Genomic DNA, 26,979 nt, shown 5'->3' with positions numbered 1-26,979 from the left:
TATTGGACCGATTCTAGACCAATCAGGATACTCCTTCCCCCCCTTTTTGGCTTCTGCCCCCCCTCCCTCTGGCGGTGCGATGGTCTACTGGCAACTCAAGTCAAAGTACCAAGCTCTGGCACCACTCCTCACTTACGCACTCTCTTTTGCACCTTTTTTTCCCTTTATCTGGGCACTCGCTCTGTGCTTCCGTGCCTCCAGTCTTCTGAGTATTATATCGCTGAATCAGTTGCAACCGCTCGTAATTCAAACTCCTTCGAGCAAACACTCTTGTTCCGAGACCTCCGGACGGCCTCATAGTCCTCCAAACAGCTCCCCCGCCTCACCGCTACACCACGGGACTGCGGACCGGAAGTGACGCGTCTCATCACGTCGCGTTGCGTTGCACGGCAGCCCGGAAACCACAGCCTCAACCAAACACAGCAGAATGACAATACAGACAATAAGACAAAGACCATAATAAGTAGATGTATTTAGTGAAAAGGAAAAACATTAACTATGTAAAGTGCTGAGTAGAGCTCAAAGAGGTAAAGGGGTGCAGGAGATGTGGAGAGGAAGTCCTGTTTTCCTGGCTCATCCTCCCTTTCTGCTTTGTTCTGTTCAACAGAGCAGAAAGGGAGGAGAAGCCAGAAAAACAGAAAAAAATGGTTTAAAAAATGAGTTCCTTAGTACATGAGCATCCGCTTTACTTCCCCACATCTCTATCTAAGATATAAGGATACTTTACAAGCTGGTGAATTGCCAGTTCAAGATAACACCTGGTAAACCTGGCAACAGGTGTGTTACAAACAACCCTGCACTGACGTGCAGCAATTAAAAGTAGGTTAGAGGAAGATAAGAGTTTTGCCATTGTCCTGAAAAAAGCAGTTGACCAGTCGAATGAATAAGAAGACCAACAGTTAGAAGTGCGCTTATGGTTTCTTTTAATTTTGTAAGTAGTGTGAGTGAGGATAAAAAAATATAATACCCACCACCACACAATTTGATTTATAGTCCGTTGTGTAGAATAAATATGAGTATATATTTTCTTTGAGGAAGGATAGCGTCCTAAATGAGGACATGCCAGATGATGAAGCATGATATCATATAACATGGAGGGCACAAGGGGGCGTGGCCGAGCCAGCCAAGATGGCGGACGCACTTCCCTAGTGCTCCGGTCGGCTGCCCGCAAAGTTGATGCCTACCATCGCACAGACGGCCATGCAACGGCCGATACACTTGCTACTCCTGTGAAGGATCCCCGCGGACGTCTCTGGTGCCACCTGCGGTCGCGGAGCCGCTGCTACGGACCCGGGGTGCCGCGCAATGGCCGCGCCAGAGCACACCTAAGATGGCGGCGCCCAGCTCCTGATGCCCGGGAGTCCAGAAAGGTGGAACCCGATGCCCGGTGACGCTGTGCTGTGGTCCCTATGAGCCCCGGGGACACCCTGGACATGATCGATGTACTGCCGGCCTAGCGACGGTGAACACGTTGCGGTGGGGCCACATCTCCGGCAGTGATGAGCTGTCCGTGACCCCCGACCCGCCCGGGCGCCCTGCCGGGGTGCCGGCGGCTGCAGACCATCCGCGGGAAAGGCTGATCTGTGGCGGATCTCGGGGGACGTCTCTGGTGCTCCCGGCGCCGCCGGGCCGCTGCTGCGGGCCCGAGGCGGTGTGCGACAATTGACGCCCAGGCCCACCTAAAATGGCGGCGCCCAGTCCTTGATATCGGAGAGCCCGACGAGTTGGATCCTGGTGCCCGGTGACACGAACCGACGATCCGGATGACTCCCAGAGACATCCCAGCCGTTGTGTTCACGCTGCCACCCCTGCCGCAGTGAGTACGTTGGTGCGGGGGCACACACACTTCATACGGCGGCGGGCCCTGCCTGATCCTGACCCGTCCGGGCGGCCCTGTGCACTGCGGCCGGCGGTGGTGGTCCCCGCGACCCTGCGGGTGGACAGAGAGCGAAGAGAGGGGCACAGCGATCTCCCCCAGGCAGACAGTGGGGGGCGTCACGTCCACCGGACCCTCCGAGTGCATCACCCCTCCCCCTCCTGAGGCCTACTGGGGAGGGACTCGGGGACGCCATACAGCGAAGGACGACAGTGAGGGGACCCTGGGACAGAGCTACACAGCGCACTGCGGCCCGGTGTGCCCCCTGTCACCCGCCTCGGCACAACGTGGCCGGGGGCGATTGAGACCGAAGGTGACCAGTGAAGGGCCCGAATGACCGCTCTCAGTGAGTGGACCCCCTCGGGCGCGCAGAGCTGAGACTGACATCATCCCTGCAGCAGTTGTAGGGGCGCAGTTAGGGGGCCTGCAGCGAGACCACTACGACGCCCTGTGAGAAGGGGATCCCAGCTCCCCCGCTTCGACGGCAACAACAGCGCTGCTTTGTTGCGGAGCGACGACACGGGCTGAAGGGCCGGTTTGGCTCGCAACAGCAAGAGAACCCCGAGCGCATCGGCGAAACTCCTCCGCAGCGGGTGCCTCCTCCAGGGACACACCACCTTGGACTACCACCCATTCGGAGAGGGGACGCGCGGTCCTATCTGAGAGGCGGAGGCAGGACGCGCCGTCCCTGGGGGAGCCCCAAGATCCCGGGGGCGACTGCGTCTCCCAACCAGTGGGCCATCAGCGACAGCGATGGGGAGACCACAGCGGATAGTGACCACAACGCCGGCACCCGCCCAGAGGCGATCGCCCTCCCCGGGCCCCTCGAAGATGCCGCAGGCCGGAGGACCGCCACTGGGCGAGGATATGTCGACTAAGCTACATAAAGTACTAGCGGCCATAGAGCACCCACGGCTGTCCATGGAGAATAAATTCGGCGAACTCGCCTCGGATATTAACCTCCTGCGAGATGACACCAGAAAACTGGCAGATAGAGTGGGCCAAGAAGAAAAAACGCTACAAGACCTGAAACCACAGGTCCAACTCCACCAAGAGGCCATCAAAAAACTCCAGAACAAAGTCAAATTCTTGGAACACAAGACAGACGATTTGGAGGGTCGCTCTCGCCGGAGCAACATTCGTGTCCTCAACCTGCCGGAAGGAGTGGAGGGGTCTGACCCTGTACAATATATAGAAACCTGGATAAAAATATTCACTCAGATCTAGGACCTCACACCCTTCTTCTCAGTGAAGAGAGCGCATAGGGTTCCAGCCCGACGCCCGTCTGCGGGCTCCCCTCCTAGGCCATTCCTACTTAAACTGCTACACTATCAAGACCGGGATGCGATCTTACGAGCGGCCAGGCAAGCGAGAACACTCAGGGTGGAAGACAAGCACGTGATGCTGTTCCCGGACTATTCTCAAACAGTGTAACGCCAGCGAGCCACATTCCAGGCGGTAAAACAAACCCTGCGACAACACAAGATACAATACGCGCTCCTCTTCCCGGCTCGCCCTAAAATGATAATTGGGGACTCTACGCACTTCTTTACGGACCCGGTGGAAGCACAGCGCTGGCTGGAACACCACGACAAGGACCTACCAGAAAGAAGAGCCACGCCATCGCGTCCCCTGTCTAACAAACGGAGACTACGCTCCAAGAAGATGGCCCTCACGCAGCTGAACCGCCCATCGGTTCCCAACACCAGAAAGTCCCCGGACCTGGAACAAATAATAGCAGACAGGCAGAAGGCCCTGCATGCGGCTGCGGAGACCCGGCGTACGGTGGATGGATCGGAGGAGGACCGGGGCCAACACATCTTCACGTCCGAAGACGAAGAACGTAGTGACACTCGCACCTCGAGGGAGGGCTCGGTCTCCCCTCCACTGGTAACCCCGCAAACGGCGGACACGCTCTATTGAACGGCAACGAGCAGAGAATGTGGTAAGACCAGGACACTCCGACCGGGTGGAAGCAGAAGGAAATCGTGATCCACCAACGAAGGTAATGGCAGTTGCGAATTCACTTACAGATATACCGCGCAAAGGGCAGCCAGACCTTGAGCCTTCGGCAGCGACACCAACCCACCCCCACACAAAACGAACTAAAGACAGTACGAGAAGTACAGTTTGGACTTATTGTGCCAAGCAATAGGCCCCTTTAGTTGGGACGGTTTCCCAAATATTGTTCTTAAGTCCCCCCCCCCTCTTTCCACCTGTTCCTTATACCTCTGCGGGAGAGGGCTACTGGTCTGCGTTTGGACATTTGGGGGAGGATTGTGCAGGAGGAGGTGGCCATAACTATGGGTCCAGGGGTAGAAGAGTGTTGCCCTGTAAGACTAGTAGACGGACATGACGAGAATCCCTAACACGGACATTACATTCATCACACTAAATGTGAGGGGCCTACATACGGCGAGTAAGCGCTATGCAGTATATGCTTACCTGAAAAGACAACAAGCACATATCGCCCTTTTGCAAGAGACCCACTTGACGACAACAGAGGTTGGGCGACTACAGAGGAAGTGGCGGGGCATTATCTGCGCTACCGGATACTCCGCATTTGCCAGAGGGACACTGATCTGGGTCAGGCCAGGTACCCCATTTAAAGAACAGACCAGGGTGGTGGATAAGGAAGGCCGATATGTGTTGCTGGAGGGATTACTGGATGGATAATCAATTCTAATAGGCAGTATCTACGCCCCGAATACTGAACAGAATGTATTCTGGAACCGCCTCACAGCAGCGCTAGCGCATCGCACCTACGTCCCGTGGATATTAGGCGGAGATTATAACTGCGTCCTGGACACGACTTTGGACCGCTCCAGCCCCCCACCAGCACACTCACCACTTTACAAGCAGACGGACCTTTTTAATATATGGGTGAAACACTGGGCATTGATCGACACATGGAGGGCACTACACCCCACCTCAAAGTTGTACTCACTTCATTCTATTACTCACGACCTCCGAGTACGCCTGGATAGATTTCTTTGCTCGGCGCAGTCACACACTAAGGTACGACATACAGACTATCTGGGACGGGTGCTCTCGGACCACGATGCCCACTCATTGACACTTAGATGGAAACCGCCACACCCTCCAGTGCACACATGGAAACTCCCCCGGGAGTGTCTTACAGACCAGGTATTTACACATGATCACCAGGAACACCTACAGGAGCACTTTGCACTTAATGCAGGGGCGGCAACCTCCAGGGTCATAGAATGGCATACACATAAAGTAGCGGCGAGGGGTCATTGTATACAGCAGGTAGTGGGGGTGCGCAGGCTCCTAGAGCGTACACTGCAGGACTCGGAATGCACTTTAGCATCCCTATTGAAGGCGGATGACCGCGGTGAGGCCACTCCGGAACGCGTAGCCGAAGCAAAAACCAGGTATGCGGAAACACTGAGAGATCTCCGTAAATACAATTTTAGGGTCTACGCCGCCAAGGTACACCGAGAGGGCAATAGGGGAGGTACACTTTTGGCCTGGCTCGCTAGGCAGGACCCCGATCTGAAACCCGTCACAGAAATTAGAGATCAGTCTGGACGGCTCCACACCTCCCAACCGGCAATCCTACGAGTCTTCTACACATATTACTCCTGCATATATAAGGCCCCGCGACAGGGAGACCCCCAAGTGATGGACGGATTCTTCCGCGCTCTGAGCATCCCCCAAGTCGCATCAGAAAGAAAGATAGGTCTACCCAAGGTGAAAAGGGCGATAGGAGCATTAGCTAGAAACAAAGCCCCTGGGATGGATGGCTTCCCCCCTCGAGTATTACAGTACCTTCTCGACTCACCTGAGCCCCCGAATGGTCACCATGTTTAATGCTGCGCTCGAGGCGGGGGTGTTGCCGCGATCCCTTAGGGAATCGATAATAGTAACATTCCTCAAACCACACAGGGACTCCACACTCCCATCATCCTATAGACCGATCACGTTACTTAATACGGACTGCAAAATCTTAGGCAAAATACTAGCGGAGAGGTATACCCAAGTCCTACCTCCGTTAGCCCACCCCGATCAAAGTGGGTTCGTTCCCAACCGCAACACGTCCCACAACCTCCGTAGACTATTTCACATCCAGGACATGACACGGGAGCGGTTCCCCAATGCAGCATGCCTCATATTAGACCTCGAGAAGGCATTCGATACTCCCTTATGGCCGTATTTATTAGAGGTCCTTCGAAAGTATAATATTGGCCCGAGCCTATTAGCATACACGAGGCTCCTTTACACGAGCCTCACATCCCGAGTCAGGATGGGCAGATACATCTCGTCAGAGTTCGCTGTGGAGAGAGGAACGAGACAGGGGTGCCCGCTGTCACCCCTCCTCTTCGCCCTAGCGGTTGAACCCCTCGCAATACGCCTGCGACAAGAAGGTGAGGAGTGGGGAATCCCCCTGGCAGACACGAGGCACTGCGTGTCCTTGTACGCTGACGACCTCTTAATATATGTCCGGGACGCTACTAGTGACCTGACCAGTATCTGGAGAACACTGGAGGACTTCGCTGACGTCTCGGGCCTCAAGGTCAACTGGGAGAAATCCTTGTTATACCCGCTGAGCCACCATATGGTCCCATTCGAGGCCCGAATAGGCCCCCAATTACTGGCGTGGGATGCAGAGGCCCCCCGTTATCTGGGAGTGCGGTTGTATCACACCCCAGAGGATCTATACGAAGGGAACCATCGTAAAACCCTAGCTGGGCTACGATCAGCGGTGGGCTTCTGGAAGACGCTTCCGTTGGCGCCTATAGGCCGGGTGGCCCTGGCAAAAATGATCATGGTCCCCAGACTACTGTATCATTTTGTAAACCTTCCGGTAGTCCCGCCGCGATCGTTCTTTAAGGAATTAGACAGTCTCCTCACGGAGCTGGTGTGGGGTGGGGGACGGCGACAGGTGGCGTTGTCAACACTTTACCTGCCCTCCATGGAGGGGGGATTGGGAGCGCCGGCCTTCGAGGTGTACTTCTTGGCGGCCCAGCTCCAATGGTTGTCATATTGGACAGCGGGGCAACACATGGGAGAAACCATCACGGCAGGCGGCCCCATACCACAACCAGCAATCCACCGAATGTTGCTCCCTGTTACCAAACCTATGCGTACCCGACCCCTACAATTCTCCATAGCTCGTACCTGTATGATGCGTATTCACCGCATGTCCAGAGCACGGCCACCGTACTCACCCTTGCTGCCACTGGTGGGCTTCCCACGAGGAGCCACATACTACACGCAGGGAACACTACAGGTCTGGACTGAGTTGTCAGTCACAGAGGTGGAATCACTCTTTGAAGAGGGACAATTGAAAACATATGACCAGATGATGGAGCAATAGGATCTCCCCCCCGGACAATTCTTACTCCACAGGCAATTAATAGAGAGTAGTCGTAGATACTGGGATCTTACCGCGGGGGAACCCACGCCACACCCAGTGATACACACGATCCTACACATGGGAGTGGGGCGCCACCTGGTTACTTGGCTATACAAGGCAATACGTACACTAATTCTTCCATCCCTTCAGCCCCTACGTCAGAAGTGGGAGACGGACATAGGCAGGGTGGTCCACGACAAAGAATGGAGTATGGCCCTGGAATACCCCAAGAAGGTCTCTAGGAATCCAAGGTTCCGCAACATACAGTTTAATTTCCTCCATAGAGCCTATCTCACACCGCACCGACTGCATCGCTTCTTTCCGGATACACACTTTGCCTGCCCCCGCTGTCAAACCCCGATAGCAGACTTTAAACACATGTTCTGGGACTGCCCCACACTCCAGGGGGACTGGAATACGGTCCATCGAACCCTTGAGGAGGTGACTGCCATCACGACCATGTCTAAACGGCAGGCATGCGCACTCGGAATCTTCCGCAGGCGGAAGACCGAGAAAGTGCAGTATCGTTTCCTATCACTGGCCATCCTCCTGGCAAAGAGGGGAATAGCCATGCATTGGAGGGCCCCCGCTGGACCACCGGCAGCAGCCTGGATAGGCGCCGTACGTAAATGGGGTAAAGCGGAGGAGGAGATACTCCAGGAGGAGGAAGTGAAGGGGCACCGCATACACCCTATATCCCTAGATTGGGCCCAGTTACTACATGACTTCACTCAGGCGACGAACCCACCAGAGACACAGACGACCTCACAGTCCCAGACCCAAACAGTCACTCCGATCCCTACACCACACTGACATGGTCACACAACTTCCCAGGCGCCACATGGCCCCACTCCCCGCGATCCCTGCTATTCAACACAAGCCACCGACTATCTGCATGCTACAATGCTGTGCTTCCTAAGTAAGATTCGGCCCCATCCCCAGTATAACAGACCATCTCCCGCTTCCCTCCTAGCCCCCCACCCCACCAGGTTAACCCCAAAGGTTGAAACAGTTGGAAGTTTAGACTGGAGGGGGTGTCACCCCAACCGAAAGTTTATTGGCAGAACCGGTAGACAAGAGCGTCATGACGACACATGCAGACACGTTTCATGCTGGCCTCGTCTGCACTATCTGGGAAGTCTGGGTAAAGGTCAATGAGCCACAGGGTCATTACTACGCTAAGCATAGTAGGTCGATCACCACTGACCGCCTCTGCTCGCCTTGGGTGTACGCCACTGACACTACAGGGGACTATGTGGTGAATATTAACGGACCGTACAACTTGAATGGGCTGATTAACACATGTACACTGTATGAGGAAGGCTATTTGGCGTGTATTGATGCTGTGTACTTACGAATATGTACCAATGTACTGCATTATCGCTGACATACTACCTGTAAAATGTCAACTAAAACCCAATAAACAAATTCAAACAACAAAAAAAACATGGAGGGCACAAAGTCCCTCTAACCGAACATCTAAAGGAATACAAGCACACAGTAACAGCTACCAAATGAATGGGGTTTCATCCTTGTGCAGTAAAACGTAAGGTTGTAATCTTTATGTGAGATGCATATTAGAAAAGGCATTGATACAGTTTCTCGGGTAATTGTATGGAGTGTCAGAGTATCTAGTATAACGGATGTTGTTAAGCTGGGAACATTTATGAATGTATTCATGAGCAAAATTGGACAGTTTAAGTTTTTTTACTGGTTAAACACATTTAGCATGTTTAGTATATATGACTAATGGTCTAATAAACGACAACAATAATTTTCAAAATTAATGTGCATGAGGAAAGAATCTTTTCACAGCAGGTCAATTTCCAGGATTTCACACCTGGTTCACCACAACTCCACCTAATTTAGTAAGATTTACTAATGGAAAAGCGAAATTATCCTGAAATTTAAACTAAAGAGTTATATTTCTGGATGTTGTAAAACCAGGGAATTAACTAATTTCGATTTGCTAAGCTGTTAAGGAATGCAATTCAATTATCTTAAAAAGAGGACGAAAAATTCAGAAAGATAAGTACAAATTATTTTGAGCAACAGCATCCTACTGTGCATGAGTCAGCGGCTGGTCAGCAGTAGCACTAGTCAACCCAACGCTGAGAGGGATTAAATTAGCACTGCATGGTGAGGGAGATGGTTTCCGAGGAACAGGCTATTGGGTGGGGGTGCCAAATTATATGGCAAAATGAGATTGAGTGGGTTGTAATACAGGTGATAATTAAGGATAGGGGCACTGGAAGAATATTTGTGGAAGCATCTTTTCGACTGGACCGTGTCATACCAGAACAATTGTAGCTTGGGCTTATTCATTTAGGTTTCAACATTTTACACTCTCGATTAACAATCTGTACTGGTATGATAAATGCTGTGGGGACCTATCCTGAATGTACAAAAATAGTACGGAGAATAGCATTGACTGTAGATATCAGTTATACACTGGTGAAAATTATGCTTTTTTCTGCAGCTTTGCAGCACAATTATGCTTGATGTAGAAGGTACGGCAGAAAGGTTGATTGTGCAATTTTAAAACACTACAGTTTTCTTTAATTACCTGCCGGGCTCGACTAGTACTTGGTACAACCACTCATTCTGAATGGGGAGAGAAATTTGCCTACAATGACGGAATAGGCACAATTCGAGATTGGCTCGTACTAAGTAAGTTTTGGAGAACACATGGGGTGTATCAAGCAAATGATTCCATGCAGATGCCACATGAAACAAACATTGGCCAATCCAACAGGTCTCACCTTTCGGACCTATTCGCTTTTCCTACGTTTTTTGCCATGCTATACAGCACCCTCGATGTTGTGTAGAGTGACTACAAAAAGCGGGAAAAAAGTTGTTTTGTGGGCACACACACCAAGCATGATCATGCCTACAAAATGGTCAAGTGTTTTTTCCCCTTTTTGTTTACATTTTTTTAAAAGGGCAGAAGCGGGTAGGGGAAGTAACACAGGGGATGGAATCCCAGAGGGACTGGGGAAGCAACGCAGGTGTGTGTGTGTGAAGCGACACATGGTGGGCAAGCAACACTGAGGCTATGGGTGGGGAAAGCAACACTGAAGGCATGGGAGAAAACATGGAAAGAAGAACATGGAGAGGGGTACGCAAATAGACAAGAATGAATGCAACGTGGAGCTAGGGTGGAGAAGCACATGGTTGCGAAAGCAACAGTGAGGGAGAAGTGCCTGAGGGCAAGCGCATTGCGGACGGGAGGCTATGAGAAGCATGTGGTCAGAAAAACAGCAACACATGTGCGAGGGGGGAGTACATAAGGGAGACAGCTGGAAAACACATGAACTCTCACAAATGCACGAAGAGGAAGTAAAGTCCATACAAGTTAATGAATAAAAAAAAGCAAGCAAATGAGAGTGACAATGAAGCTAACCAATGGTAAGCAAAGGGCGGGCTTTAAGTTCACTGCATGCTGAAAATACATCTTGCAACTGACAACCCATGTAAGATTTAACAAGCATTTGCAATGCAATAGGTATCGTATTTGCGAGAGTTTGAGCTGTTGGCATTGTAAATGACAATGCCTTTTATTAACGTGTTGGTTAATTTTTTTAAAACATAAATAAAAGGTATAGTTTACAGTGTCAATAGCTTAAACTCTCGCAAATGCGAGACCTATTGCATTGCAAATGCTTGTTGTATAAGTACATTGAGTTATCTTCTACGGATGTTCACAGCATTAAAACTTGGCAGTCATTCAAGCATGAGTGCATATTTATTGGTTAAATAAATGTGGAAATATACTAATTTCAGCTTCATTTCTTCAGAAAACCCCAAGTAAATATGGATAAATACAGATAAAATGAGGGTAAAAAAATATGGATAAATACAGAGGGAAATGTAAAAAAAAAAATACCATAAAACCGGGAGCCCTAGTCATAATGATGTTCAGACAACATGTTCGTCCATTCCTTGGCCTCTCTGCAGAGAGCACAGGATACTGGTAATTAGGATTCCGTCCAAAAGTGTATGAAGGAGGAAAACAGCTCTCGAAATATTGTCAGGGCCAAAGGAAATGACTGTGCAGCTTTTGTGGATATGTGTGAGAAGGAATGAGAGAGGATGGTAAAGTGGAGGAGATAAAAGAAAGTATGTCCAGAAAAGTGAGCGAAAATACTGTGATAGAGGAAGAGGTGAAGGATGAGCTGTGTAGATAAAAGGAATGCAGGAAAAGTTTTGTGGAACAGTAGCGTAATATAAGCCCTTGCGATGGGGGTGGGGTGCCTTGGAGTAAGCGCCCAACCTTTCAGGGCCCTCATTCAGCCCAAGGCCAATGGATAACTGTGAGGTAAGGAAACTCTGGGGCCCATCACATTCTATGAGGTCTGGGAGCGCAATTGTTTGTTTTACACCATTGTGGTGGACAAAAAATGGCGTAGGTGACAAACAGAGAGAGACTAGCAGAAGGAAATGAAGGGGGAGACCACAATATTGAACACAATCCAGTGCTAACAAGCATTGGTAACGCCAACAGTGGCATGATTTCCTTGCGGGCCATATATTTGGAAGGATAAACGGAAACACAGAGGCACCCAAACACCAGTGTGGTTAGATGCAGTATCAAACGTGTTTTTAGTTCATATTTGACAGCTACTTGTGAAAGACTTTTCGGTCACGGCTCTTTAGAGAACCCTTACACTCACATTTTTCATTGTACTTAAAACCCTGCCCTCTGCATTACTTTTTCTGTTATTGTTACTTTATGACACTCCCTGCACGAAATTCTTATTGGAAAAAATAACCATTTACAGTAGTTCTTTGTTACATCTGTCCAAAGTTAAAGGTACTGGTGGGCATGGTGAAGGGGCAGTTAATCTGATCTTTGTACGTGTAGTTCCAAAACTGTCTGGGTGCCCTATACTATTGCATAGGCGATGGAGGGTTACGGGGCTCAGGCCACTAACATGTTACAATTTGTGGGAGATTAGGTATACGACAGTAATGTTCAATGGACAGCAGGTGGGGTGTAGGGACATCTCGGTACAAAAGGCTTGGGTGCAAGGATAACGCTTGTGAAGGGGGACGGTTGCTTGGGCTGCTGGATGCTCGGTTTAGGAGTGGCAGATTAGTAAATGGGGCTTAGGAGCACAAGGTTAATGCGGGAGTCAACTGAAGGCAATATCGAGGACCAAGAGGGAGGGAACAAGGCCTTGTGCTCAAAGTTGTGGATTTTGGAGCGGGGGTGGGGGGGTGGGTTGAATAAGGGTCGGAATTCGGCGTGATCAACCTTCTGTGATCCTGGGAAGATTGTTTACATTTCTCAGAGTACCCCAAAAATTAAAATAGATTGGACTTTGTCCTGGTACGAAGCAACGGGGCTCATGTAAAAACGCACAATACCAGAGTCGGGTTAGAGTGAGACAAAAGTGGGAGCAAGGGGGTAGGGGGAGGGTAGGGGCAAGGGGCCCTCATTTCGTCAATTAAAGAAGAGGCAGTAAAGTAACAAAGAAACATATTTCAAACAATAAAAGGCCATCGGTAATGCTATTTGTGGTTGTTGAACCGTTTTCTTAACCGCAGGGTTGTGTTCTGGGTACATCTTTAATACCATTACTTTGCAATTCAGAGTGTGTGCATCTGCTGTGCAATTTTACAACTAAGACGCAAAGTACATCAGAGCGCAGACGCCTCGCTTTCTTAAAAATACAAGCCATTGCCCAAAGAAACGAGTGGTACGTGCGCGCTCCACAGCGAGACATCCGGTTTCAATTATCACGCCCGTGTCTGGGCATGATAATTGAAACCACATAGCGGCCGTGCGGGTAACCAACACCAATAGGCCATGGGCGGAGCAATGCGCCTGCCTTTGGCTAATTGCGTGCTGTCTTTGTTAAAAAAGACGCACGCAAAGGCCAATAGTCTGGGGCAAAAGTAAAAGCACACACGCAGCGTGTGCGAGCATCTGAAGCGATTTCTGAAAACCCCTACATGAAGCCTTCGCCAGAACAGCGCATGCACGCTCTTACAGGCTCGACCTAAAAAGCACTTCCTGATAGACTGAAGCCGCATAAATGTAGCGAATAAAATCAAATGCATTCAAGCACCTTTGTTTTGTCATTTCTATCACAAGCACACCTACAGCTTCTGTGCTCTTCATTATTCTTGTTCGTTAGTACTCTTAGACGTGTCTTGTGCTACTCTGCGTTACCGTTCCAGGATTATTCTTTACTGATTTTCTATTTCATACAAAATGTACATCTTGTAATTTTCTAACTAGCATTATTGTGGCTGTGTGAACTGGGGAAATTGTCATGCTGAGCCACTCTTTAGGGGCTAATAACAGTTAGTATCCAGACTTTTGAGATTCAGCCTGTGATTCTGCTGAGAAAATAAAATTTGTGAAATGCATCTACTCAATGGAAGGAGAAGATCGCAGAAGGTATGTTATGTAGAAAAGGAAAGGGCACATCTCTGTAGAGAAAAGGAAGGGCGAGGCTTAAAAAGAGGAAACTTGGAGAAGTGCAGATAGAAAGAGGTTTGGGACTGTTACAAGAAAAGAAGGGAGAGGCTAGTGGTTGTAGAGAAAGTGGAGGAAGTAGGGCAGATAGGAGGACGAGGGGCAACTGAAGGCTGGAAGATTGTACTGTAGTCACCCACCCTCAGCCAGTCATAGACTGCCAATGCTAAGCCTGTGATCCTCAATAAAGACCACAGGTTGAGTGACTGTTCTCAGAAAGAGAGGCTCTGGGTGACCCTATCTTGTGCAGCCTGTATCGCGCCTCGAATGCAGGTAATGTAGTGTTAAAAGAGTGGTGCTGTGCCTCACTCTCTGCCCTCTCTAATGGTCTTAAGTATGGTCTGATATCATGTGGCCCTTGTCATCATAAGACAAATACAAGCTTATTCATGTGTGGAACATCATTAAACTTCTTTTTTTTTTACTTTTTTGTTTTCTTTTCCCACTTACAATCAAAGTAATGGAATCACATTTATAATTAACACAATCTTTTTCAGCCTGAGGCATGCAGTAACAAATACATATTCTCCCACAACATATGACTAGGGCGTGTCTTCATGGGTGAGTATACTTTATCTGGCATTGAGCACTGGTGAACTCCCTATTTGAGAATATCTCCAGAAGTATGGTGCCAGGCTGACTGACTGGGTCCTTTGAGTCAGGCAGGAGCATATCCATCAGAGTGTGCGTCCTTGGATTACGATGTCATGAAGGCGTTGGCTGAGAATAGGGTGGGAGACTGGTCAAATAGTGCGATAAGATCCAGGAGGATAAAAGCCGCCATGTTTCTCTGTTCAGAATCATGCGGATGTCATCTGTGGCGGCAATTAGAGCAGTTTCTGTTCTGTGGTTGGGTCGGAAACCTGACTGAGCAATGTCGAAGAGTTTGTTGTCATTGAGGTATTCAGTAAGGCATCTGTTGATGATTTTCTCTAAGACCTTGGCTGGGAATGTGAGCAGGGAGATTGGTTTGTAGTTGGCAACCATTGAAGGGTCAGCAGAAGGTTTCTTAGCATCTGGGAAGGTCACTGAAAAAGTAGAGGCATTCAGAATGGGATGAGGAGCTTGAACGATAGATGTTCCATGTTTGAGGATAGGTCTGTGGAGGGCGTGCAGCTGATGGTGTTCTTGTAGATGATGGTGAATCTCCCTTCCTGTTAGAACTTATTTCTTTGTCCACTTCATGCTTACGGATTTATATGACCTCTGTTTTTAAAGGCGGCAAAAAAATAGCAAGCGAAGTAGGTTAACTTGGTTTTATTTTATAGCATTCAAGAATGCTCCTATGGAAGAAGGGGCTTTTTGAAACTATATGCACTGCGTTTAAGCGACTGTGTTAGGCAATAGACATACAGATAACAGACATTGAGAGGACATTGCGTAAAGGAACGATCTAGTAATTATAGATGTGCTTTTAAATGGAAACCCTCATCATCGTGTTTTTTTAAAAACAAACTTTTACTTTAAAGAATTGAAGACTGCCGTACAACACTAAGAAGGAAACATAGTTCTCTTACCTGTAAATATTTATGAGTGCATTTGTGTCCTAGGGGTAAAGACCCAGCCCTCATATTTGGTTTTTGTTGCAACTCATAAATGCTAAGAGTAGCTAAGCATAGATTTTGAGTTATTTTTTGCATGTTCGATAATAGCATTAATAACCATAAAAATAATATGAGGTCGAAGAATGCAACAAAGATTAACATTTCCCAAATTTGTGGGTTCAGAATTGGAACAACTGCAAAAACAACAATTGATGGACAGAATGCAGAACAGTGTCATACATTCACCCCAGTACAGAGATCTGGGCCTAAATCCATCGTTTTTTTGCACTCCACACCACCCCAGTTCAGACATGGCCATATGCAAATCAGCCTTGACCCTGTGCCTCATGGGAACAGTCCAGCCCGAACTGCCAAGCCATGTCTTCCCTGGACCGGAATCAAGCATCCTAGGACCGGTTTCTGGCTATCAGCCGTTTCAGCCAGGATAGCTTGACTCCAGTGGCTTAGTGAGCACGGGACCCACGTCTGGGCATACCCTTCCCAAATAGGGTGAACAGCAAAACACACAAGATGATGGACAGAATGTTTCACAATGGCAAAACATTCACCCCAGTCACAGATCTGGGTTTAATCCATCGTTATTTTGCTCACCAAGCCACGCCAGTTCAGACATAGCCATATGCAAATCAGTCTTGACCCTGTGCCTTATGGGAACAGTCAAGCTTAAACTGCCAAGCCCTGTCTTCCCTGGACCAGAATCCCTGGCCATGTCTGAACTGGGGTGGCTTGGTGAGCAAAATAACGATGGATTAAACCCAGATCTGTGACTGGGGGTGAATGTTTTGCCATTGTGCAACATTCCGTCCATCATCTTGTGTGTTTTGCTGTTCAGAATTGGAACAACCATTCGTCCTCTAAGTTAGGGAGTTCAATCACAAGTTGCTCCCAGTGTGGCAAACGTTTTGTAAATACATAACATACAATACCTGCCTCCTGCTAGACAATCTATACTCATGTTAAATCCCAACATTATTTTGATATATACTTGATGCAGTCTATTAAAGTGGTACATACCTGATGCAATCTACTAGCTTGTCTAACTGAGCTGGGAGAAGACGGTGATCCGCACACGCTATCAGATTTAGAACCACCTAAAATTGTAGGAAAATAGAGAAATGAATGTAGTTTAGTAGGAACCATTATTATTCTGTCAGTTCAAATAACACATGGGGATGAAAAAGAAGAATCCTACATCATCACCAAACCTAGTTAATGTACATCAAAGTAAGCATCAAGAACTGATCATGTTTTTTTCGGGTGTGGGATACACCATGATTGCATCAGAACCCCAATCTACAAATGGATAAACAGCAATCCAAAAAGTCATTACATCAAATTTGCTTGTAGTAGTAACATTCAGGACTGAATGACCAACAGTTTTCGGTGTCAAGAAGGATTTGATTTTTTAATACTAATTAGTGAGGATAACGATCAAGCGGTCTCTCTTTTGGACATTATTCTAGGTGAAGGAGGTGAGAAATTTGAGAATGTAGCTTGACAACATTCCACATAAATAATGCTGCAATGTCAACACATTATGAACTCAAAGTTGAGCAACAAAATCCCAATTTGAACTTGACAAATTCATCAACAGGTTACAAAACGTGACTGACCCATCAAGCGCAGAAATAACATTGACCCAATCCTCTAAGCTCTCCAGAATTTGCCAGCAGCTTGATGAAAGCAATCTGGCCCGGTGGGTGTTAGAGTACCGTAATTGAGCCATATATTCAGTAACACTCAACCAACTAGAAGACTGAGCAATTCTACCCACTACAAACCAGTTCCATGGAAGGTCAAGAGGGTCAGGCAAAGAAACAATAACTCAACATCAAATGGAGTTAATTAGTTGACCCATTTACTTTTGATACTAAGACCACAATAAGATTATCTCCAATCACAGGGGAGTTTAACAAAACAGCATATTTGATTACCTCAAACGTTAACCTCTCTTTAAGGTACACAGAGGGTCAAACTGTATTAGCATGCTGAAGAGGTTATAGTGGCACACTAGGCTTTCAAACAACTCTTGAGCAATATAAATAATAATGTCATTTAAAACCATTCATATGAATACCAACTCATATACACATGCTTATCACAAACCAGTCAGCTCCTTGGTTAGTCAAAATCACAATAGGCACTCATCTGGTGCCACGCAGTATTTGCTGTGTGCACAATGTCCCTCTTGATGCTGTGGTTGGTGTCTTTGTGACAACCCAGGGACTTGAGAGTGTCAAGGAGTTAGTCTGCCAAAATTCATATATGGAATACATTATTGAACATGTTGTTGCCTGCTGTTGTTGGTGATGAGCAAACATTCTTGCTTGAGATAATCTCTGGACATTCAGGTGCGAGTTCTCACATGCCATAATGCTCATCTGATTTCTGCTTTAAAGCACCTTAATAACCTATGCTTACTCATAAGTCCATTATAGCTAAAGACAACACACATTCCATAGTACATACTTGTTGCTTGCCATTTCATTCAAATGTATTCACAATATCACTATGTTTTGTTATGGTTTAATAGTGTATTAATAGTTCATATATTATGTTCGTGAATTTTGGCATTTAGAAAAGGCTTAGTAGCTCAGAATGAATATGTAAGGTAATCCACATTTTACATCATAAATCAATTCGTTCATTTTCCTCAAAATTATGGTAATAATATACAAAGCGGATTCGAGAGTCTCTTGGGGAGAGAGTAGCTTCAGACATTCTAGGCGGAGCTTTTACGAGAAACAGTCATCCAATGTAATGTTCCTTCACTCAGTCTCTGGCTTGCTCGAAAACAGCAAGAAAACAGACGCAGGCTGGTCTTTTCACTAGGCAGGCAACAGACTGAGAGAAACACGAATACGATGGACAGGCATGTGTGTGCCATTTAGGAAGCTCCTATTTTGGTAAGATTTTGGTGCTAATGTACACATTAGCTAGGACTAGGGAAGACGAGAATTGATTCCATCACAGATTCCATCCGAGACTGTCATCAATGATGCTGCCCATTTTCATATTATTTACATGTTTTGCCTTTATTTTACTCACCATAATATTTATATCTGCTATCTAATTCGTTTTTTCATATATTCGGCATTAGTACCAGGCTTCAATATACATATATAACTTTTTAAAATTGGTGTGGATTTTTTGAGTGCGCACATCCTTTGAGAAATGTGGCACAATCACCCACTAAAAGCAAATGTATTCCTGACAGTCTGACACGAAATGATAGTAGCCCAAGCACATTATCTTCAGGTAAGACATGGGAGATGAATGTATATCAGTCAGTCTGTTTTTCCTGCTTAAACTGGAAATGCAACACACCTTTTCTTGCCTAAGGGCCAAGGGTAATCTTCTGGGACATGGTTACAAGGGACCTTGCAAAAGTGTATCATAGTGGTGGTCACACAAATTGCTAGGATGGTTAATGTTCAGGCTGGAGGAGGACTTCAGGAAGAGATCTGTTCTCCATATACTAGAGCATGTTCCTTTCCTTTTTATCCAGCAGCACTCTATGTAATGGTTGACGATCAAAGAATACAGGATAGAGTCTTAAGGAAAACTACTGGTCATGTAAATGACAATGTGGAGGAAATCCCCTGGCCCAGCAGGGTTCCGTTTATCAAGTATTTGGTCAACCATTTAATGATGATTCCAACTAATCTCATTAAGAATACAAAAGTACCAAGAGCAGCTTCATGTTTAAATACATAGATAAATCCATCCATACATTTCTATTTATTCAAGTATGTCACCACAACCATTTGTGCACCAATAATCTGGACGGGATGTCAATATTATGAACAGAAATGTCTAATAGTTAACCCCGCAATTCCCTCACAACAATCCATGTTGCACCTTATTGGGAGCGGCACATATATATATATGCCCATTTAGTTCCTTCTCTCCTCCCTCAGAGGTGTCAAAAGTGACAGGTGTCTACAGAAATTAGTGAGTACTGGGGGTCCATGAGGGAGGAATTTATCAATTATGGCTTGAATTACCCGGCATATGGTGATTTATCTATTCCATAACTGTTGCGCCCCCGCCTCCATCTTTGGAGAAAGGTTAACACCTGCAGTTCCGCAGCCGTCCACTGCTGCATGTCCCCCACCCGCTTGTGGATTGTAAGAACTGTAGGGCCTTTCCAATGCATTGCAATATTATGCTTATAAATCAGTAAACCTAATTCGACAAATTTTGACACTGGGTCTTCGAAACAAGTTGCCATATTTGCATCTAGGCTCCACCCTGTAACATCCCGTATGACGTCAATCAACACCGACCAATAGTGTTGAATCATTGGACAGTGCTACAAAATATGGAGAAAAAAAATCTGCTTTGATAGCTGTAAATCTGTAGCATGTTGTCTAACCCCCGGGTATTTTTGGCTACGTGCGCTGAGGAAAGATATGTACGTTAAGGAAATTGAACTGAGTATACTTAATACTGTGGTGTCTGTTTACAGTTTTAGTATACTTTAAAACCAGTGCCCATTTTTTGTCTGGTATTCTTCACCAACTGCTGCTTATTTTATTTATTTGAAAATTTTAGAAAGCGCAAAAATGACCCGACAGGGTATCAGAGTGCTGTGCATCGTTGACCGCTTGTTTAGGCTAGAGCGAGAAGATATAATCAAAATCAACTTAACAGTAAAAGCAGATTACAGACAAAAGTAGATCGGCATCAGTGTGTTGCGCAAAAGGTAGCTTGCAACAAAGGACAGGTAGAACATAAGATGTGAGCAGCATTTCAAAATGTAAGTGATGTTACAAAGCTATTGACTCAAGTCTATTCATGATCGAGCCTAAGATTACTGACCCGGTCAGTACCTGAGCAATGTACAACGTCTGCTGGTTGAACTTTATTAGGCAGGAAACCATAGAAAACTAAGCAAAAACATTAAAAGCATAAAAGGCAAATGGATATGAACATCAGCATACAGAAAGCAGATTGCATCTAGGTATGAGAGGACAAGGATGAAGGGTCATTTCAAAGGTTTAACAAGTTACAGAACTATTGTCTCCAGTGGCGGGTCATGAGCAGGCGTTTGACTTCTTTTTTAAAAGAGGAGGATGAAGGGATTGTTCTGATATCTGGTGGGAGAACGTTCCATATGCTCGGCACAAGACTGGAGAAAGTGCGGTTGTAAGTTCTCTTCTTTTTGAACTTTGGGTGTTTCAGCAATGAGGGTTTGTACTTCTTAGAGGCAGATTCCCACCGATAGTCCTAGTTTACTTGCTAGGCAAGAGGGCATGTTATGGTGCAGAGCTTTGGGAGTCAAGCAAGCTATCTTATATTTGATTCTTGTGTCAATGAACAGCCAATTCAGTTGGCATAGATCAGGTGTGATGTGCTCACGCATTTTTGAACCGGTGATGAGTCCGGCAGCAGAGTTCAGAGTGGCTCTTAAAGGTGCCAAGTTGGATTTGGGGAGTTCAGCCAAGGTCGCGATTCCGTATTCTAAGCGGGAGATCGCCAGGGACTGGACAGCTTGTTGCAGGCCAGAGGGTGGCAGGAACTTTTTGATTTTCCTTATTGTGCAGAGTTGGTAATTGGCTCCTTGTAGTAGCACTGATGTGATCCTGCATATTTAGGCATTTGTCCAGTATTAGGCCTAGTGATAGTAGAGTTAACTGCATGAGGGGTGCAGTTAAGAGCTGTAAGCTGTTTGAGCCAGTCCTGAATGGGCGCCGTATGATTGTGTGGGGCGAGCAAGAGGAGTTCTGTTTTGAGTGAATTTTGCAGAAGGTGACTGAGCGATAACCATTGTTGGCTTTTAAAGAGAGCAAGGCTGAGAGTAGCAATATCTTCGGGAGAAGAAATTTTCATATACAGTTGGGTATCATCTGCAGACATATGGTAAGGAATGTTAAATCGTTTCAGAATTCGGTGAGGGGCTCCAGATAGGTAAAAAAGAATGGGAGATGGAGTCCCACAAGTTTCCGCTCTAATTGAGACAGGAATACTGTTGGAAAGGTCATGGTTTACTTTGAATCTTTGGGTTCTCCCTTGAAGGAAAGAGATAAACCAATTTAACACTGTACTTTTTAACCCCATCCTTGTTTCAAGTAGGTCAATTAGTTTTTCTTGTTTGATAGTATCAAATGCTGAGTAGAGATCCAATAGTATAAGTAGGCACGGTTCATTCTGATCTAGAAGTCTAAGTGCATTGTCTACAATGTAATTTAAGGTGGTTTCTGTACTGTGAACTGCTCTGAAGCCAGACGGGAATTGGTCAAGAAGTTGAAAATGATCAATGTGATTATAGAGTGGAGTATTAACATATTTCTCGAGAACTTTGGATAGAGTCATGATAGTAGAAATAGGTCTGTAGTGGTTAGGCTCAGATAAATCTGCCTTAGGTTTCTTAGGTATAGGGATGATTTGACTCATCTTGAGGCAATCTGGAGTGAGGCCTTGCGTGAGGGATTCATGTACGATCTTCGACCAGAGCGGGAAAAGGGATGAGGTAAGCTCTTTAAAGAGTTTGGGGGGCAAAGGATCGTTGAGGTGATTTGATGGTTTTAAAGTAGTTAAAATTTTAAGCAGCTCAAGATCATCCGGAAGTCTGAATGTCGTCCACAAAGCATAATTTTTTGGTGTAAAGGCCACTGGAGCGATCACAGGCGAGCTCAACCATGGTGAACCAGAGAACGGGGAGTGGAGAGCTTGATTCAGTAAGTTTGGTAAGGAGAGTTGCAGATCTAATTCGATCTTTCTTGTTTTTTCAGTGAAATGGGCTGAAAATTCCTAAATGCTTGGGATTGAGTCTTTAAGTGTCAAGCGTGGATTAGAGGGTTGGTTCGATTGTTGTTTGATGATTTCAAAGGTTTTTTTGGTCTATTTTTGGCCATCTCAAGTTGCGATCTAAAGTGATCAGCTTTAGAGCGGCGGATAGGTTTGATTTATGCATTTCAAGTATTCCTTAGTCATTTGAGGTTAGCAAGAAAAGGAGAGGTTCTCCAAGATCTTTAAGCGAGCCTAAGACTAAGTGGTTCCTCAATAAGGGAGCTGTTGCACCAAGGTTGAGAATGCTTGTTAGGGATTCTTTCGAGATGTAGTGGCGCAAGTGCATTAAGGATATCCGAAATGGAATGAGTGTAGTGGTCAGTGAGATCATCCGGGTTTGTCACGTTGTGGGGCGGTTTAAGAAGAATATTGCCCACAGTGGTAAGATCGTTTGCATTGATGTTTCTTAGATTTCTTGACCATTGTTTGTTTTTTAGAGGTTGACCTTGTCTGATCAATATTTTTTCCATGATGCGAAATGAGATTAGGAGGTGATCTGACCTGTCGCAAGGTGCTATACTGTCAAGTTGAATGGTGTTCTCTTTGGCTATGATAAGGTCTATGGTGGTACCTTTGATATGCATGGGCTTGTTGCAGAATTGGATAAGATTCAAATTGAATAGGAAAGTCTTGAAGGTGTTTACTAATGGATCATTTTTATTGTTCCAATGCAAGTGGAAGTCCCCCAGGAAGATGTGGTTGTGAGATTGGTCAGCGTTCATAGAAATCGACTCCATCATTTGTTTAGTGAACACGTGGATTTTTCCAGGGGGCGGAAGATAGAGTGGACACATTATTTTGTCATTGTTCCAGATTTCTAGTTCCAGGTGTTCGAATGAGGACATCGAGCTGAGGGAATCTGTCTCATGCAGGGACTAGATCAATGGATGCAAGCAACTCCACCTCCAGTTTTTACTGGTCTCTCCAATCTAATTATGTTGTAGACTGAGGGGACTAGAATGTCCAGGATTGGTGTAGAGGTTTCCTTGAGCCAAGGAGGTCTAGAACATGTGAGAGGATCATGTCTGCAATATCAGTTGTGTGTCTTGTTGCAGAGCTGCAATTAGATAGCATCGGTTTGATGTGCAATTTGGCGACAACGCTTTCGAGGTGTGAATTGTGGACCGGCAGTAAGTTATCCATGTTCTTAGATCGGAGGTTGACACTGGGCTCTCTAAAAGGATTGGAAGTAATAGTTTGTATATTGAAAGTAGAGGGAGCAGAAATAGAATGGACTGAATTGTAGGATGGTAGAAGGGACTGAATGTCTCTATCTGTCAGGTGATCGGAGACCCTATTTGGTCTGGAGTGATTGTTAGCGTAGGGCTGAGATATCCTGTGAGAATTCCTTAGATTTTCACTTGCTAAGATTTCGCTTTGGAAGCAATTGAGCGGAGAGGAGAGGTTCTGATGATTGGTCCAGAGGTCAAATTGAGATCCCCCAGATTCTCTATTTTTAGAAATATGTGCAATAAGATCTGTATGCTTTCTTTAGCTAGTTTGAGATCATTCTTGATGTCATATAGCCTATGCTCTCTGAGTGGGGGTTTATTGAGTTTGAGGTAGGTATGATGGTAGGTTGAGAAAGAGATCCATTGGAGGGAAAAGAGGAAGAGGTGATCGAGGAGTCCTCATAGGAGAGTGATGATGAAATGGGGGTGTTGACCTGTAATAGATTTAACCTGGACCTAGAATTTGGGATTGGAGAGTAGAGATTGGTAGATGGAGGAATCAAATTGCTACCTTCCCTTTATGACTTGGGTTGTGCCACTGAAGAGACATGTGGGATGTAGGGAGAATTGCCGACGAGGGCTTTGTCTGTGGGCGATTTTATTTAGGTAGGAGAGAGGGATTTGCCAGAGAGCGATTTTATATTAGAGGGAGGAGGGGAAGCATACCTAAGGTTCACTAGATTGCTGTTATTGCAAACTATAGAGTGGCGTTTCCCAGACACATGTTTCCAAATCATTTTTCAGGGAGGTCGTTTGGAGGTAAAAAGTTGGTACCAGTGCTCTGTGCATGAACGTCACCACCTTGTGCAGAACCCAGCGTGTAAGCAATGTACCCAGCCTTTCACATTTTGGAGGTTCAACTGCATCAATATGTGATATTGTTTCAAGCACCACCATCACATAGTTGTATTTCAGTAACTGTACCACATTAAGATCATAACTATCAACTAGGGTCTGAAATGGAACAAGTCTGATATGGATATCTTTATATATGACCTACTAGCTGTTGCCAGTAGGTAGTTATAGTTAGAATGTAGTTTCCATAGGAAGAGCGTTTTTTCATTTGCCAATGCCTTTGGTGTCGTTTGACGAATCCGCGTAAAATTTTCGAAAACTAGTTTGCAACTCACTTCAGCTGCTGTCTGAAGAGTTTTGGGGTGATGCGTCAAGCGGGAGAAAAAAGGTGAGTCCCAAAACTGGTTTTCCCCATGTTAATTTCCATAGGAACTTTAGACTTGGCTCCAGCCTTAACTGCTAAACGGACGTACACCAAATTTGGCAGAAAGGTAGCTGTTGGTCCAGAAAGCGACCTTTTTGTAAAATGGTGTAAATTCATACAGTAGTACCGGAGTTATTCAAAGAAATTTCCAATTATATATATATGGACGCAGAGGATCCGCAACCCCTCCCGATCTCATGCTGAGATATGACTGGCTGCCAACATTTCAAACCATGTTGGCAGCAATCTTGGGACTCTGCTTGAGCCGAGTCCCAGAAACAACTTTCAAAAAGAAAAGGGGTCAGGGTAGAAATACCCCACCCTCCTCAGGCCTCTTGGGGGAGGGGGGGTCCCACAGGAACACAGCAGGGCAAAAAAAGCATTTTTGCAACAACAAAAAAAGCTCAACTTGATCTGTGAAAAAAACCCAATAAAAAAAGCGCGGACTTTTGCGATTCGTTGGCAATTGGCCCCCTGGTGGGCAAGGTCCCGGGGGCATTTGTATAATAAAGGAGGGGACGCACTAGCTGAGGCTTATTAGTGTGTCGGGGACCACCCTAGAGCTTATTTATTTTAAAATTCAGGGCCTCATGGACCCCCTCCCAGGCTCCGGGAACCACCTCCTCCCTGTGCCACATGTCAAAAACAAAATGGGGAGGCCACTTAGATCCCCCTTGCCCCGGGAACCACCACTTCCCCGAGGAAAATTCTTAATTATTAGGGGGGGGGAGGGGTGGAGAGGAGGTCTCTTGGGGAGGTAGTGGCCAAGGGGCTGTATATGCCTCAGGTGGGGAGACCACCTTCATTAAAAAAATTATTTGGCCCTGAGGAGGTGGTGGTTGCCGATGCTCTGCACGGATTCCATCTTGAATGTTTAGGTGGTGGTCCCCGGGCATGGGGGTCCACGCGCCCCCCTATATTACTTATTGATTTTAGCCTCAGGGAGGTGGTAGTCCCCAGGGGGGTCAGCGCTGCTCCCCGATTAACAAGGATATTAGGCCTGGGGAGGTGGTGGTGGCTCTTGGGGCACATTTAGTCCTTGGGGAAGGGGGGGCCCTGTGCCCCCACTTAATTTTTTTTAAAATGGACTCAGCATGCCCAAGGGGCCTGATTCACCCGGGGGCTTTATTGAAAACATGCACAGGAGAACCACGTACGTTTTTTCTTTCAATTCATGTCGATATTCGCAAATATACGCAAATATGGCTGTTAACTGAAAAGAAAAATGCATTTTTGCACAGCCTGGTTTCCAGAGGGACCCCATACACCAAGACTAGAGGGTTAGGGCATCTGTACCCTGCCCCTTATTCGTTTTTTTGCACTTTTATTTGGGACTCGGCTAAAGCAGAGTCCCAATATGGCTGCCAACACTTCCTGGTTGAAGTGATGGAAGCTAATCAGAGCTCTGTAGATCTCTACACAAGCTTGTCATTATTTGCGAAGGCTTACTTTCTTTAAAACTACTGAGTGGATTAACACCACATAACTAAGCATAATCTGTGAACCAAAAGCTAGCTTTCTGCCAAATCAGTGTAATTCCGTCCGGTGGGAATTAACACGGGAAACACACTTTTTTTAACAACCCCCCTCTCCCGTCTCCCACGCCCGCCCCCCCAATCTTGACCCTGGCTTAACAGATCGCCCTAAACTTTACATGCGCAACAAATATCACTGGCACAGTATTTGGGGAAAATTTCGTGAAGATTCATTAAACACCACCAAAGTTATAGGCAAGTCAAAAATGCTTTTCCTGAGGAAACATGGTCCTAACTATAACTACCTACTGGAGACCGCCAGAAGGATGAATCTATCTATCTATCTATCTATCTATCTATAGCCCAGTTCTGTGATATTTTTTCGACAGCCGGAGGTCTGGGCAGTACAGGACAGCAGATGCCAGTCTTCATCTGCATTTACACCAAGATGATTTAACCATGACTAGGGAACGAGGACAGTAGGTCCCATCCTTCCTGTATCATACAGTGTGCGCGACAGATGAGTGTCTCTAGCAATGTTTACAAGATTTATACGTTAGAGACCCGTCTCTACTGCTAACCATCAAGCCAAGTATTATATTTGTAAGTTAGGTATCCCCATTCCTCCACATCTATTAGCCTTTTCATTAGAGAGACACCACCTCTGCTAGGCCCAGATCGATAGGATACACTTAAGAACTTGAAAGAAAGGAAATGGGAGAGTCAGTGGAAGCACCATCAAGAAATAAAGTAACTAGAGTAACAAACATTTTGGCGTTTACCACCTTACTTCGAGGCAAGTAGCACGGTCCAAAATGGTACCCATCATCGAAGGCCAGATACACATTTATCCAGATTACTGCCCTTCAACCATTCACTCCTGTGGTATATTTGGATGCCTAAATATTTAAAAGTTCCAGTAATGGGGACAGACAAGATTTCTTCCA

The 26,979-nt window shown here is 46.3% G+C and overlaps 1 protein-coding gene across 3 annotated transcripts in view; it reads right to left on the bottom strand.

The window, feature by feature from the left end:
* TUT7 (terminal uridylyl transferase 7) overlaps positions 1-26,979 on the bottom strand; it is a 1,540,394-nt gene that overhangs the window by 63,589 nt on the left and 1,449,826 nt on the right. For all 3 annotated transcript variants that reach the window (XM_078675707.1, XM_078675708.1, XM_078675706.1), the window contains exon 26: positions 16,326-16,402. In XM_078675707.1, coding sequence (XP_078531833.1) covers positions 16,326-16,402 — 77 coding nt within the window. The remainder of the gene's footprint in view (positions 1-16,325; positions 16,403-26,979) is intronic.

Source organism: Lissotriton helveticus, chromosome 2_1, assembly GCF_964261635.1.
Source record: "Lissotriton helveticus chromosome 2_1, aLisHel1.1, whole genome shotgun sequence".
NCBI classification, from domain to species: domain Eukaryota; kingdom Metazoa; phylum Chordata; class Amphibia; order Caudata; family Salamandridae; genus Lissotriton; species Lissotriton helveticus.
The sequence above is the reverse complement of the archived record's forward strand: the minus strand, read 5'-3'. Positions and strand labels throughout refer to the sequence as shown.